At 44.8% G+C, this 16,346-nt stretch overlaps 1 protein-coding gene across 2 annotated transcripts in view; it reads left to right on the top strand.

Annotated features, from left to right (window-relative positions):
- The window catches only part of ano1a (anoctamin 1, calcium activated chloride channel a), a 183,746-nt gene that overhangs the window by 20,585 nt on the left and 146,815 nt on the right, over positions 1-16,346 (top strand). For both annotated transcript variants that reach the window (XM_055649204.1, XM_055649203.1), the window contains exon 2: positions 13,116-13,306. In XM_055649204.1, coding sequence (XP_055505179.1) covers positions 13,116-13,306 — 191 coding nt within the window. The remainder of the gene's footprint in view (positions 1-13,115; positions 13,307-16,346) is intronic.

Below are 16,346 nucleotides of genomic sequence, written 5' to 3' on the forward strand. Positions count from 1 at the left end.
GAAATTGGAAAAGTCAATGTTCATACCGCTGGGGTGTAAGTTTATTGTTAGCTGAGGGGAAGTTGACAACGTGGCATATACGATCAGTAATATTTAATCAGGAGGGCAATAGAACTAGTCGGAGAACTAGGATGGTGGAGGGATGAGGAGAGAGGGAAAGCGAGGGTTACTTGAAGTTAGAGTCTCTGACTTCGGGTTTTACACCCTTTTCCTACTTTGTTCTTTAATTTCGCCGCCCGCATTTCTCGTCACAAACGTCAAGGACATTATGGTCAGCAAGCTTTTCACATTAAAAATATCTGGCACATCTATGTATCATTGTTATCACTGTTATTAAAATGCACAGGGTAATCCTGCAAGTGCTATCTTTAATCTTTATTTCCACTGATATCAAATGAAGTAATCCAGGATGTTGATAGGACTTTGGTAAGGCCACATTTGGAATAATGCGCGCAGTTCTGGTCACCTCATGACAGGAAGAAATTGGAGCCTTTGGAAAGGGCACAGAGCAGGTTTATAAGAATGATAGACACAAAACGCTGGAGTAACTCAGCAGGCCAGACAGCAACAGAAAAGGAACAGAAATGTTTCAGGTCGAGACCCTTCTTTCAGACCCGAGAGTCAGGGGAGAGGGAAACCAGAGATATCGACAGTGATAGAGTCATAGAGCGATACAGTGTGGAAACAGGCCCTTCGGCCCAACTTGCCCACACCGGCCAACATGTCCCAGTTACACTAGTCCCCCTTGCCTTCGCTGCTCCATATCCCTCCAAACTTGTCCTATCCATGTACCTGTCTAACTGTTTCTTGAGGTACACAAAAATGCTGGAGAAACTCAGCGGATGCAGCAGCATCTATAGAGCGAAGGAATAGGCAACGTTTCAGACCAAAACCCTTCTTAAACACTAACTGTTTCTTAAACGTTGGGATAGTCCCAGCCTCAACTACCTTCTCTGGCACCTTGTTCTATGCACCTACCAACCTTTGTGTGAAAAGGTTACCCCTGAGATTCCTTTCTTTTCCCCTTCGCCTTGAACCTATGTCCTCGGGTCCTTGATTCCCCTACTCTGGGAAAGAGATTCTGTGCATCTACCCGATCTATTCCACATGATTTTACACACCTCTATAAGATCACCCCTCATCCTCCTGCTCTCCAAGGAATAGAGACCCAGCCTACTCAACCTCTCCCTATAGCTCACACCCTCTAGTCCTGACAACATCCTCGTAAATCTTCTCTGAACCCTTTCAAGCTTGACAATATCTTTCCTATAACACGGTGCCCAGATCTGAACACAATAGTCTAAATGCGGTCTCACCAGCGTCTTATACAACTGCAACATGACCTCCCAACTGATGTAGAGAGATATAGAACAAATGAATGATAGATGTGCAAAAAAGTCATGATGATAAAGGAAACAGGCCATTGTAAACTGCGTACAAGGTGAGAACGAGTACAGATAATGAGACTGAACAAGACGACTTTGAAGCTGGTACTTCTTGGATGGGGGTGGGTAGGAGAGAGAGGGAACAGTTACTTGAAGTTAGAGTAATCAATAGTCATACTATTGGGTTGTAAGCTGCCCAGGCGAAATATGAGGTGCCGTTCCTCCAATTTGCGTTTGGCCTCACTCTGACAATGGGGGAGGCCCAGGACAGAAAGGTCAATGTGGGAATGGGAAGGGGAGTTAAAGTATTTGGCAACCGGGAAGAGATGGATATAACAGAAATGAACATGTCGTAATTGGGTATCAACGCTGCATCATTTTTTATTTTGTTTTTATTCATGGCCAATGGATGGTTCTGGCAAATTATTTCAACACAGCTTCTTCAATACAAATATACTACAACTTATGGTCTCAACTGCCCTTTGCATAGTTACATCTTCGATTAGCATCTCAGATACAGCACTAGTGCATAGTAGCAGCACACTGAGACAGAAATACAGAGTCGCCACCACATTGGGCGCCACTTTCAAGTCCCAGTTGGGGTAGATGTGGAGTCCTTACCCTGGCCATGAGGCCCGTTGTCCTGGCCGTTTATATCCTCCACCGCTGCGCCACCTCTCTGGCTGCAGGCCGGGTCCAGTCCACTCGCTAGGCCATCTCGGAGCGACGCCCGGTTCAGACAAGCTATGGTCAGGCATCAACTATGGGAGGGAATGGACAGGCGACTGTTCATGTCGGGACCTTCCTCACACACGTGGTTCAATAGAATTAGTTTGTAAATACGAAAAACATTTATTCTTCTCAGTATGTACACAAACCACAACACCGATCAACAAGGCTTCTAGAAATGCTGACAAATTTTTGCCTGAAGGAACAATCTCAGTGGGAATGCTGTACTGTTTATTAGTTTAGTTTAGAGATACAGCACAGAAAAGGCCTTCCGGCCTACCGAATCCAAGCCGACCACTTACACACTATCTTACACACACTGGGGACAATTTACAATTTTATTCAAAGCCGACTAACCTGCAAAGCTGTACGTCTTTGGAGCGTGGGGGGGAAACTGAGCACCTGGAGAAAACCCACGCAGGTCACGGAGAGGACGTACAAACTCCGTACAGACAGCACCCATAGTCAGGATTGAACTTGGGTCTCTGGCGCTGTGAGGCAGCAACTCTACTGCCGCACCACCGTTATATAAATATAATTTTTTTAATTTAAAAGAAATATATATTTACACATATATATATATATATATTATTTGTATAAAACAGATACCACATCCACTTAAACATGGGGCAGTTAGGCGCGAAAAGTTTGGAGTGAAAGAAAAAACCTCTGTGTGTAAACGAGTCCTTACCACAAGTATGCCTGTTAAGAGGAGTAAAGTGCTTCAACCTCAAAAGGAAAGGGCACACAGACTCGATGGGCAAGGCCAGGCCCAGATTTGGAAACGAGAAACACATCAGCCAAGTTGTAATGGTGACTCTTGTTTCAGAACGTCACAAAGAGCAGCTTGTTAAACGTTGAAACTGCTGAGCAGCACGAAAAGCAACATTTAATTGGGATCTATGTCACGGGTGGCAATAGCAAAATAGTGCATTCATTTTAAAAATAAATTGAAAGTTAAGATTTAACATTTTAATATAAACATTAAGATAGTTGTTTTATACTCAATTGCAGACAGAGAGATGTGTACTTGAAAACATTCAGCAAACCCTCCCTCAATAAAGAGGACATTGAATGTGAACACAAATCCTTCAAGAGACTCAACACTCTAGTTTAGTTTAGAGATACAGCGCGGAAACAGGCCCTTCGGCACGCCGAGTCCGTGCTGATCAGCGATCCCCGCGCACTCACATTAGAGCCAATTTTCAATTTTACCGAAGCTACAAACCTGTACGTCTTTGGAGTGCGTGGAAAAATTGGAGCACCCGGGGAAAACCCATGCAGTCACGGGGAGAACGTGCAAACTCCGTACAGACAGCACCCGTGGTCAGGATCGAACCCGGGTCTCTGGCGCTGTAAGGCAGCAACTTTACCGTTGCGCCAACATACCGCCTCTAGCTCGTGAAATGTGTAGTTTCTCATAATGGCCACCTAACATTATGTTAGCTTAATATAACGTAACAGACCAGCTCTGCTTGGAAAGCAATAGCTCAATGAATAAACAGTTATATTAAAAATATGTTTAATATGAGAAATTTACATCCGCATCTTGATTAGCTTTGATTGGCGCAAAGGGAGAGTTGCTGTCTAACAGCGCCAGAGACCCAGGTTCGATCCTGACAGCGGGTGCTGTCTGTAGGGAGTTTGCACGCTCTCCGCATGACCTGCCTGGGTTTTCTCCGAGATCTTCGGTTTCCTCCCACATTCCAGAGACGTACGGGTTTGTAGATTAATTGGCTTGGTAAATGTAAATTGTCGCTAGTATTTGTAGGGTAGTGTTAATATGCGGGGATCGCTGGTCGGCGCGGATTAAGTGGGCCGAAGGGCCTGTTCCGCACTGTATCTCTACACGACACTAACCAAATGATGCAATGTGCAGATGTGTTCCAAGATATATATATTGGTTTTAAGGGACATAAAGTGCGGAGGCCATTGTCAAGGCTAGGGAAGGTGAGGAGGCGAAATGTTGTACTTGGTTGAGTATGGTTCAATATCACCAGGTTTCTGTTGAAATTTGCAACTGTACTGAGTGTGCTGCATAAACTGTCAAAGGGAGGATGAATCATCGTAGACACAAGGAACTGCAGATGCGGGTTTACGGGGAAAAAAGGAACAAAATGCTGGAGTAACTCAACGGGTCAGGCAGCAACTCTGGAGAACACGGATAGGTGACGTTCCGCGTGGGGAACCACATTCAGTCTGAAGAAGGGTCCTGACACGAAACGTCGCCAATCCGTGTTCTCTAAAGATGCTGCCTGACCCGCTGGGTTATTCCAGCACCTTGTGTTGTTGGCAACTTGTGTATACATGTTGATTTAGATAACTATCCCGCATACATTCCAAGAAATCCTCTTCCTCAAATTGGCAGGGGTGCTGAGGAAGAGGATTTCTTGGAATGTATGCGGGATAGTTATCTAAATCAACATGTAGAGGAACCAACGAGAGAGCAGGCTATTTTAGACTGGGTATTGAGTAATGAGGAAGGGTTAGTTAGCAATCTTGTTATACGTGCCCCCTTTGACAAGGTTCCTCATGGAAGGTTGGTTAAGAAGGTTCAATAATGCATTTCCTTGTCTCTGTACTGTACACTGACAATGACAATTAAAATTGAATCTGAATCTGAATCTGAATCTTGGGCAAGAGTGACCATAATATGGTTGAGTTCTTCATTAGGATGGAGAGTGACAATGGTTCTGAACTTAAAGAAAGGTAACTTTGAGGGTATGAGACGTGAATTGGCCAAGATTGACTGGCAATTAATTCTAAAAGGGTTGACGGTGGATATGCAATGGAAGACATTTAAAAACTGCATGGATGAACTACAAAAATTGTTCACCCCAGTTTGGCAAAAGAATAAATCAGGGAAGGTAGTACATCCATGGATAACAAGGGAAATCAGGGATAGTATCAAAGCGAAGGATGATGCGTACAAATTAGCCAGAAAAAGCAGCATACCGGAGGACTGGGAGAAATTCAAAGACCAGCAGAGGAGGACAAAGGGCTTAATTAGGAAAGGAAAAATAGATTATGAAAGAAAACTGGCAGGGAACATAAAAACTGACTGCAAAAGTTTTTATAGATATGTGAAAAGAAAGAGATTAGTTAAAACAAATGTAGGTCCCTTGCAGTCAGAAACAGGTGAGTTGATCATGGGGAACAAGGATATGGCGGACCAATTGAATAACTACTTTGGTTCCGTCTTCACTATGGAAGACATAAATAATTTGCCGGAAATAGCAGGGGACCGCGGGTCAAAGGAGTTGGAGGAATTGAGTGAAATCCAGGTTAGCCGGGAAGTGGTGTTGGGTAAATAGAATGGATTAAAGGCCGATAAATCCCCAGGGCCAGATAGGCTGCATCCCAGAGTACTTAAGGAAGTAGCTCCAGAAATAGTGGACGCATTAGTAATAATCTTTCAAAACTCTTTAGATTCTGGAGTAGTTCCTGAAGATTGGCGGGTAGCAAACGTAACCCCACTTTTTAAGAAGGGAGGGAGAGAGAAAATGGGGAATTACAGACCAGTTAGTCTAACATCGGTACTGGGGAAACTGCTAGAGTCAGTTATTAAAGATGGGATAGCAGCACATTTGGAAAGTGGTGAAATCATTGGACAAAGTCAGCATGGATTTACGAAAGGTAATTCATGTCTGACGAATCTTATAGAATTTTTCGAGGATGTAACTAGTAGCGTGGATAGGGGAGAACCAGTGGATGTGGTGTATCTGGACTTCCAGAAGGCTTTCGACAAGGTCCCACATAAGAGATTAGTATACAAACTTGAAGCACAAGGCATTGGGGGTTCAGTATTGATGTGGATAGAGAACTGGCTGGCAAACAGGAAGCAAAGAGTAGGAGTAAACGGGTCCTTTTCACAATGGCAGGCAGTGACTAGTGGGGTACCCCAAGGCTCAGTACTGGGACCCCAGCTATTTACAATATATATTAATGATCTGGATGAGGGAATTGAAGGCAATATCTCCAAGTTTGCGGATGACACTAAGCTGGGGGGCAGTGTTAGCTGTGAGGAGGATGCTAGGAGACTGCAAGGTGACTTGGATAGGCTGGGTGAGTGGGCAGATGTTTGGCAGATGCAGTATAATGTGGATAAATGTGAGGTTATCCATTTTGGTGGCAAAAACGGGAAAGCAGACTATTATCTAAATGGTGGCCGATTGGGAAAGGGGGAGATGCAGCGAGACCTGGGTGTCACGGTACACCAGTCATTGAAGGTAGGCATGCAGGTGCAGCAGGCAGTAAAGAAAAAGCGAATGGTATGTTAGCTTTCATTGCAAAAGGATTTGAGTATAGGAGCAGGGAGGTTCTACTGCAGTTGTACAGGGTCTTGGTGAAACCACACCTGGAGTATTGCGTACAGTTTTGGTCTCCAAATCTGAGGAAGGACATTATTGCCATAGAGGGAGTGCGGAGACGGTTCACCAGACTGATTCCTGGGATGTCAGGACTGTCTTATGAAGAAAGACTGGATAGACTTGGTTTATACTCTCTAGAATTTATAAGATTGAGAGGGGATCTTATAGAAACTTACAAAATTCTTAAGGGGTTGGACAGGCTAGATGCAGGAAGATTGTTCCCGATGTTGGGGAAGTCCAGGACAAGGGGTCACAGCTTAAGGATAAGGGGGAAATCCTTTAAAACCGAGATGAGAAGAACTTTTTTCACACAGAGAGTGGTGAATCTCTGGAACTCTCTGCCACAGAGGGTAGTTGAGGCCAGTTCATTGGCTATATTTAAGAGGGAGTTAGATGTGGCCCTTGTGGCTAAGGGGATCAGGGGGTATGGAGAGAAGGCAGGTACGGGATACTGAGTTGGATGATCAGCCATGATCATATTGAATGGCGGTGCAGGCTCGAAGGGCCGAATGGCCTACTCCTGCACCTAATTTCTATGTTTCTATGTTTCTATGTGTTCTTTTGTGTAAACCAGCATCTGCAGTTCCTTATTTCTACAAAACACATGCAAGTCTGGTTTGGCCAGACCTGGGAGATCTGATACATCATAACACATGCCCTAAAGGGATAAAGACTATGTTAGATGGTAGACTATGTTGCATGTTGTCATCTCCAGACAGATGATAAAGTGCCAATAATAAATTGCAGATATATATATATATATATATATCTATAGTGTGTCCTAAGAATATTCATCAATGTAGCCAGAAATATTTACATAGACCACTTGATCTCAGTGTAAAATCAGAGATGCTGCCTGACCCGTTGAGTTACCCCAGTACTTTGTGTCTATCTTTGACTCGCTAGAATTTAGAAGATTGAGGGGGGATCTTATAGAAACTTGCAAAATTCTTAAGTGGTTGGACAGGTTAGATGTAGGAAGATTGTTCCCGATGTTGGGGAAGTCCAGAACAAGGGGTCACAGTTTAAGGATAAGGGGGAAATATTTTAGGACCGAGATGAGAAAAACATTTTTCACACAGAGAGTGGTGAATCTCTGGAATTCTCAGCCACAGAAGGTAGTTGAGGCCAGTTCATTGGCTATATTTAAGAGGGAGTTAGATGTGGCCCTTGTGGCTGAAGGGATCAGGGGGGTATGGAGAGAAGGCAGGTACAGGATACTGAGTTGGATGATCAGCCATGATCATATTGAATGGCGGTGCAGGCTCGAAGGGCCGAATGGCTACTCCTGCACCTATTTTCTATGTTTCTATGTTTGGTATAACCCAGCATCTGGTTCCTTGTTTCTACACAAACCAGCGAGTTACATAGAAAATAGGTGCAGGAGTAGGCCATTTGGCCCTTCGAACCAGCACCGCCATTCAATATGACCATGGCTGATCATCCAAAATCAGTACTCCATTCCGGCTTTCTCCCCATATCCCTTCATTCCCTTAGCCTTAAGAGCTTCATCTAACTCTTGCTTGAAAACATCCAGTGAATTGGCCTCCACTGCCTTCTGTGACAGAGTACAGAGTTGGAAGATATTCCTGAAGTGACCCCATCAATTGCTTAAGATCTGACAACTACATTTAAGGTAGCTCGCTTTCTCCAAGAACCCTTTCATGCTTAATCCACCCTCCGCCACCTCCAGTTTAAATTCCACTTGGATTATTTTTGGAGGGCCAAGAAACCAAGGACCAAGGCACCCAGCATGACTGAAAAGAGTTAATTATGTGTAGAATGGAACTGCAGTTACTGCTTTAAACCAAAGATGGGCATAAAAAGCTGGAGTAACTCAACCGGTCTAACAGTATCTCTGGAGAAATGGAATAGGCGACGTTTCGGGTCTGAGGATGGGTCTCAACCCAAAACATAGAAACATAGAAAATAGGTGCAGGCGTAGACCATTCGGCCCTTCGAGCCTGCACCGCCATTCAATATGATCATGACTCATCATCCAACTCAGTATCCTGTACCTGCATTTTCTCCATACCCCCTGATCCCTTTAGCCACAAGGACCACGTCTAACTCCCTCTTAAATATAGTCAATGAACTGGCCTCAACTACCTTCTGTGGCAGAGAATTCCACAGATTCACCACTCTCTGTGTGAAAAATGTTTTTCTCATCTCGGTCCTAAAAGATTTCCTCCTTATCCTTAAACTGTGACCCCTTGTTCTGGACTTCTCCAACATCGGGAACAATCTTCCTGCATCTAGCCTGTCCAACCCCTTAAGAATTTTGTAAGTTTCTATAAGATCCCTCCTCAATCTTCTAAATTCTAGCGAGTACAAGCCAAGTCTATCTAGTCTTTCTTCATATGAAAGTCCTGACATCCCAGGAATCAGTCTGGTGAACCTTCTCTGTACTCCCTCTATGGCAAGAATGTCTATCCTCAGATTATGAGACCAAAAACTGTACGCAATACTCCAGGTGTGGTCTCTCCAAGACCTTGTACAACTGCAGTAGAACCTCCCTGCTCCTGTACTCAAAAAACAGAGATTCACCACTCTCTGTGTGAAAAATGTTTTTGTCATCTCGGTCCTAAAAGATTTCCCCCTTATCCTTAAACTGTGACCCCTTGTTCTGGACTTCCCCAACATCGGGAACAATCTTCCTGCATCTAGCCTGTTCAACCCCTTAAAACATCTCCTATTCCTTTTCTCCAGAGATGCTGTCTGGCCCGCTGAGTTACTCCAGATTTGTGTGTCTATCTGAGAGCTAGTTAAACTGAAGATAGACACAAAATATTGGAGCAACTCAGCGGAACAGGCAGCATGTCTGGAGGGATAGAATTCCTTATCTACAGAGATGCTGCCTGTCCCGCTGAGTTGCCCCAGCATTTTGTGTCTATCTTGAGAGTTGGTGATGTTCCCTTCAATGAGTTTGGTGATAATGATCAATGATGCTGCAATAGCAACACTTGATTAGTCTCCAAAACTCCAGAAACAAAACAAGAAATTCTAGAGCAGATAAGGCACTGAGAATTTGAAACTCGGATAATCAGTTAAACTTGTAAGTTCGTTAATGTTATTAAATTAGTCTCACTCTTTCTTTTCTTTTCAAGGATGTAAAACAAATCAGTGCGTATATGTAAATAAATGAGTCAATACTACCGAGGGGTGGCCCCGTGGTGCAGCGGTTAGTGCTGTTGCCTTGCAGCAAGAAGAGTCGTGAATGAGGTGCAGCACACTGGCACAGCTGGTAGTTGTACAGGGTCTTGGTGAGACCACACCTGGAGTATTGCGTACAGTTTTGGTCTCCAAATCTGAGGAAGGACATTATTGCCATAGAGGGAGTGCAGAGACGGTTCACCAGACTGATTCCTAGGATGTCAGGACTGTCTTATGAAGAAAGACTGGATAGACTTGGTTTATACTCTCTAGAATTTAGAAGATTGAGAGGGGATCTTATAGAAACTTACAAAATTCTTAAGGGGTTGAACAGGCTAGATGCAGGAAGATTGTTCCCGATGTTAGGGAAGTCCAGGACAAGGGGTCACAGCTTAAGGATAAAGGGGAAATCCTTTAAAACCGAGATGAGAAGAACTTTTTTCACGCAGAGAGTGGTGAATCTCTGGAACTCTCTGCTACAGAGGGTAGTTGAGGCCAGTTCATTGGCTATATTTAAGAGGGAGTTAGATGTGGCCCTTGTGGCTAAGGGGATCAGGGGGTATGGAGAGAAGGCAGGTACGGGATACTGAGTTGGATGATCAGCCATGATCATATTGAATGGCGGTGCAGGCTCGAAGGGCCGAATGGCCTACTCCTGCACCTAATTTCTATGTCTATGTTATGTTATGGTAGATCTGCTTCCTCACAGCGCCCGAGACGCGGGTTCGATCCTGCCCTCGGGTGCTGTCTGCGTGGAGTTTGCATGTTCACCCAGTGATCCCGCGGGCTTACTCCGGTTGCGCAGGTTTCCTCCTACATCCAAAGACATGCAGGTTTGTAGGTTCATTGGAAAGTGGAATAGCAGAGAGCTAGTGTGAACTGATGATCGATGGTCGGAATGGAATCTGTGGACCCTGGGGCCTGTTTCCATGCTGTACCTCTGAACCAATTCAATCCAATTGGTGATACCAGCTACCAAGACAGATGTGTACAGCAATTCGTTCTTCCCCCGCACAATTAAAGCATGGAATAATCTCCACCTTACTATAGTTACCCAACCAGATGCAACTAAATTTAAAGTAGCTCTTTCTTCCCAAAAACCCTCGCTGGCTTAAGTCCTCCCTCCACCACCTCCAGTTTAAATTCCATTTGGAATATTTCGGAGGACCAAGAAACTAAGAATCAAGAACCAAGAACTAACCAACTAGTTCCACTCTCCTCCTGATTAAATATGATTACTGATTGCATGCCTCGTAGTCACCTTCCCCTCAGCTAACAATGTACCATTCCACATTTGTTTAAGAAGGAACTGCAGATGCGGGAAAATCGAAGGTGGACAAAAATGCTGGAGAAACTCAGCGGGTGAGGCGGCATCTATGGAGCGAAGGAAATAGGCAACGTTTCGGGACGAAACGTTGCCTATTTCCTTCGCTCCATAGATGCTGCCTCACCCGTTGAGTTTCGCCAGCATTTTTGTCTACCATTCTACATTTCCCTCGATCACTGTGTTTTCACACCTCAACCTTCAATATCTCTGTGTCTCCCTCTCCCCTGACTCTCTGAGTCTGAAGAAGGGTCTCAGCCCGAACGCCAGCCATTCCTTCTCTCCAGAGATGTTGCCTGTCTCGCTGAAGTACCCTAGCAACTTGTGCCACTAAACAAATCTAAAGTGGATGAACATTTTTGAGCACCCGTCGCTCTCCATAATTCCCATGTATCATTTGACACTCTGCATTGTTGTCCACAGCAGGCTAATCTTCTACATAAAATGCCCCTGTCCCACTTAGGAAACCTGAACGGGAACCTTTGGAGACTTTGTGCCCCACCCAATGTTTCCGTGCGGTTCCTGGAGGTTGCAGGTGGTTGCCGGAGGTTGCAGGTAGTGGAAGCAGGTGGGGAGACTGACAAAAACCTCCGGGAACCGCACGGAAACCTTGGGTGGGAAGCAAAGTCTCCAGAGGTTTCCGTTCAGGTTTCCTAAGTGGGACAGGGGCAATCGGCTCCAAAGTGCAATTTTATATGAACCACTCAGCTGCCCAATGTATTTAAGAAGGAACTGCAGATGCTGGAAAATGGAAGGTAGACAAAAGTGCTGGAGAAACTCAGCGGGTGCAACAGCATCTATGGAGCGAAGGAAATAGGCAACGTTTTGGGACGAAACGTTGCTATTTCCTTCGCTCCATAGATGCTGTTGCACCCGCTGAGTTTCTCTAGCACTTTTGTCTACCAGTTGCTTAATGTAAGGAAGTAAGTAAGTTTATTGGCCAAGTATTCACATACAAGGAATTTGCCTTGGTGCTCCGCCCACAAGTAACAACATGACATACAGTGACAGTTATGAATGACTCAGAAAACACTAAACATTTAAAATTAATGTTGAGCATCTTTGCCATTACAAAATATCCCTTAGTATAAATTCAAACACAAAATTCACCCTGACCAACACAAGACAGATGTTCCGAAGTCTGGTCAAAGAGGAAGGCTATGGGGATTATCACAAAATAAAAACAGGAAAAGGTCAGAATAGTTTAAGGGAGGAATTTCACACCTCAAGAGTCTTGGCAGCTGGACGCCTGGAAATGGACTAAAATCAATAGGAAGGAACCAGTCTGAGAAGCAGCCACGCTGGCCCTCTCTCGAAAGGCACAGACCCAGTGAATCCCACCTCCTCCATCAGATCGTCACAGAGACACCACGACATGTGCGCTTCACGTCACTGCGCCCCTTTGAGATGGAGAGACCAGTAGAAGTCAGCGGAACCATCTAGGCTACACCATTACATCAATGACCCCATGGACGTCCCTGGCCAGGACCTGTCCCCGAAAGCAGTGGACAACCCTCAACCGCTTGAGGACGGGCATCGGACGCTATAGAGTAGCGATGAAGAGGTGGGGCATCGTGGACAGTGAGCGTATTGCCATAGAGGGAGTGCAGAGACGGTTCACCAGACTGATTCCTGGGATGTCAGGACTGTCTTATGAAGAAAGACTGGGTAGACTTGGTTTATACTCTCTAGAATTTAGGAGATTGAGAGGGGATCTTATAGAAACTTACAAAATTCTTAAGGGGTTGGACAGGCTGGATGCAGGAAGATTGTTCCCGATGTTGGGGAAGTCCAGAACAAGGGGGTCACAGCTTAAGGATAAGGGGGAAATCCTTTAAAACCGAGATGAGAAGAACTTTTTTGACACAGAGAGTGGTGAATCTCTGGAACTCTCTGCCACAGAGGGTAGTTGAGGCCAGTTCATTGGCTATATTTAAGAGAGAGTTAGATGTGGCCCTTGTGGCTAAGGGGATCAGAGGGTATGGAGAGAAGGCAGGTACGGGATACTGAGTTGGATGATCAGCCATGATCATATTGAATGGCGGTGCAGGCTCGAAGGGCCGAATGGCCTACTCCTGCACCTAATTTCTATGTTTCTATGTTTCTATGTAACTAACGTTGCATTTAGAAGTTCTCAATTCTTGCCTCTTTTAGATACAAACGAGGGTGAGGGGAAGAGAGACGCTGCCGTCCAGCCAGAGTCGGTGGAGAAGCTACAATCGTTCGAAAACCCCACGATGTTCCACAATGAGGTGCACTGCTCACAACCGGTTACAAACAAAAATGTTGATATTATCAAGATAAAAAGGATTGAAGATATAGGGTATGCGCAGTCAGAATCTGTGGTAAGTACAAGGTTTCTCTCTTGAAGTTGGAAATAATTTGCTCTCTATCCATCTTGCCATTCATTGAGATTCTCCATCCATGTCCACCCTAAATTACAACTAAAACACAAAATACTTGTGCGATAACACCAGGATAAACGCTCAACCAAGAAAGCGATGCCCAAAGCCAAAGTAGTATTCAAGAGAGTTAGATATAGCTCTTAGGGCTAATGGGATCAAGGGATATGGGGAGAAAGCAGTTTGTTTAAGAAGGAACTGCAGATGCTGGAAAATCTTCAGATCAGTCTGAGGAAGGGTTTTAGGCCCGAAACGTTGCCCATTTCCTTCGCTCCATAGATGTAGCTACACCCGCTGAGTTTCTCCAGCATTTTTGTGTACCTGGGGAGAAAGCATGTTTTTTTAAGAAAGAACTGCAGATGCTGGAAAAATCGAAGGTAGATAAACAATGCTGGAGAAACTCAGCGGGCGAGGCAGCATCTATGGAGAGAAGGAATAGGCGACATTTCGGGTCGAGACCCTTCTTCAGTCTGAACAAGAGTCTCGACCCGAAACGTTGCCTATTCCTTCTCTCCACAGATGCTGCCTCGCCTGCTGAGTTTCTCCAGCATTGCTTGTCTACCTGGGGAGAAAGCAGGAATGTGTTACTGATTTTGGATGATCAGCCATGATCATATTGAATGGATATGGCTGGCTCGAAGGGCTGAAAGTCCTACTCCTGCACCTATTAGCAATGTTTCTACGTTTCTAAGTATCTAAACTGCATATTCACACTGATGCCGAGGACAATAACTAGCTCCATATGCAGTAATAAGCTACTTACATGTCAACAAGCACATCAAAACTAATCGTGTGGATGCCAGTATATCATTGGGGTAATCAAGGGGGCACCTCCCTTCACTGGTGTTTTGTTCTGAGGCCCACAACACCTTGGGTAGGCTCAACAATTAGTTCTGGTGTCCCAGAACAACCCCCTTCAATACCTGCTCTCACATCTATGCAAGCTGTATCTACTGAATCAAAGAAGTTCAACATGTCTTTGAGGAAGAGAAATTCTGTTTTTCAATATCATATCATGAAAACATGCTTCAAACTCAGACCTGAAAAGCTAGGCTCTAAAACTGGTGTGTCTTTTTTTTCTGAACTCTTACTTCAAGAATTTGTTTTTCTCCATTTAGTTTCTCAACCCTTCATTCATCTCTAATAACTTAGATCATCTGTTACTTTTCCATGCTCAAGATTACTGGGGATGCGAGGGGTACAGTGGTAGTACATGCAAGGGTAATGTTAGCCGTTGAGTCCTGGAGCATGGAAACAGGCCACCTGGCCCAATTTGCTCATGCCGACCAACATGACGCATTTACACTTGTCCCACCTGCCTGCGCTTGGCCCATATCCCTCTAAACATCTTCTATCCATGTACCTACTTTTCACACAGAGAGTGGTGAATCTCTGGAATTCTCTGCCACAGAAGGTAGTTGAGGCCAGTTCAATGGCTACATTTAAGAGGGAGTTAAATGTGGCCCTTGTGGCTAAAGGGATCAGGGGGCATGGAGAGAAGGCAGGTACAGGATACTGAGTTGGATGATCAGCCATGATCATATTGAATGGCGGTGCAGGCTCGAAGGGCCGAATGGCCAACTCCTACACCTATTTTCTATATTTCTATGTTACCTGTCCAAATATCTCTTGAATGTTATGATAGTACCTGCCTCAACCACCTCCTCTCTAAGCTCGTTCCAGATACCATCACCCTTTGGGTAAATAAAGTTATCCCTCTGGTACATATTAAATCGTTCCCCCTAACATTAATATGGGATTGGGTGTGGAGGGGAAGCATCAATGGAGAAACCTTTAGTGCTCTCTGGTTAGTCATCTACAAACCACGAACATGCAAGTTTTAGTGAGACAAGAGGTCTCAGATTTGACCTGCTCTGTGGATTTTGCCACGACAATAGGTCTCTCAGTCCTCTGGGACCCCACCTGCTGAAACAGGAGAATTAGTATTTTGGATCCTTTCAGACGGATCTGGGTGGTACAGTGGAGCAGCGGTAGAGCTACAGATGGCGCAATGGGCTAAGTGTTCGGCTGGTGACCGGAAGGTAGCCGGTTCGAATCCCGCTTGGAGTGCATACTGTCGTTGTGTCCTTGGGCAAGACACTTCACCCACCTTTGCCTGTGTGTGAATGTGTGTGAATGTGTGTGAGTGATTGGTGGTGGTCGGAGGGGCCATAGGCGCAGATTAGCAGCCACGCTTCCGTCAGTCTGCCCCAGGGCAGCTGTGGCTACAGAAGTAGCTCACCACCACCGAGTGTGAGTGAGGAGTGAATGAATAATGCGATGTAAAGTGTCTTGAGTATCTAGAAAGGCGCTATATAAATCCCATCCATTATTATTATTATTACTACCTTTACAGCGCCAAAGACCCAGGTTCAATCCTGACCAGGGGTGCTTGTCTGAACGGAGTTTGTACGTTAGTTACGTGGGACTTATTTACCATCACCCGCCGGGGGCTTTGACTCTGACATCGGGAGGAGAATAAGGAGTGCAGGGGAGAGATAAGACTTTGCCTTCCATCACAGTGAGGAGGAGATTCACTGTGATGGATATCTGTGCAAATTGTGTTGAGTCTAGGTTCTTTTTCTTGTGTGTATGATTGCAGAAACCACATTTTGTTTGAACCTCAATGAACCTCAATACAGGTTTGTAGGTTAATTGGCTTGGTATAAATGTAATTAGTCCCTAGTGTGTAGGATAGTGTTAGTGTGCAGGGATTTCTGGGCGGCGCGGACTTGTTGGGCTGAAGGGCCTGTTACCACGCTGTGTCTCTAAATTAAACTAAACTAAACTAAATTAAAACAATTAGGCTGTGAAACCATGAATTAGAATTTCCTTATTACCACATTCAAAATAATAAGTTCAATAATTAATTGATACTTTAATGTCACGTACCGAGTTAGAGTGAAATCCTCTGTTTTTGCACAAATCATACAGCAGACATCACCTAGACTGTACATCTTAATTATGAATAATAACAACACTG

The sequence above is a fragment of the Leucoraja erinacea genome, chromosome 18, assembly GCF_028641065.1.
Source record: "Leucoraja erinacea ecotype New England chromosome 18, Leri_hhj_1, whole genome shotgun sequence".
Classification (NCBI taxonomy): Eukaryota; Metazoa; Chordata; class Chondrichthyes; order Rajiformes; family Rajidae; genus Leucoraja; species Leucoraja erinaceus.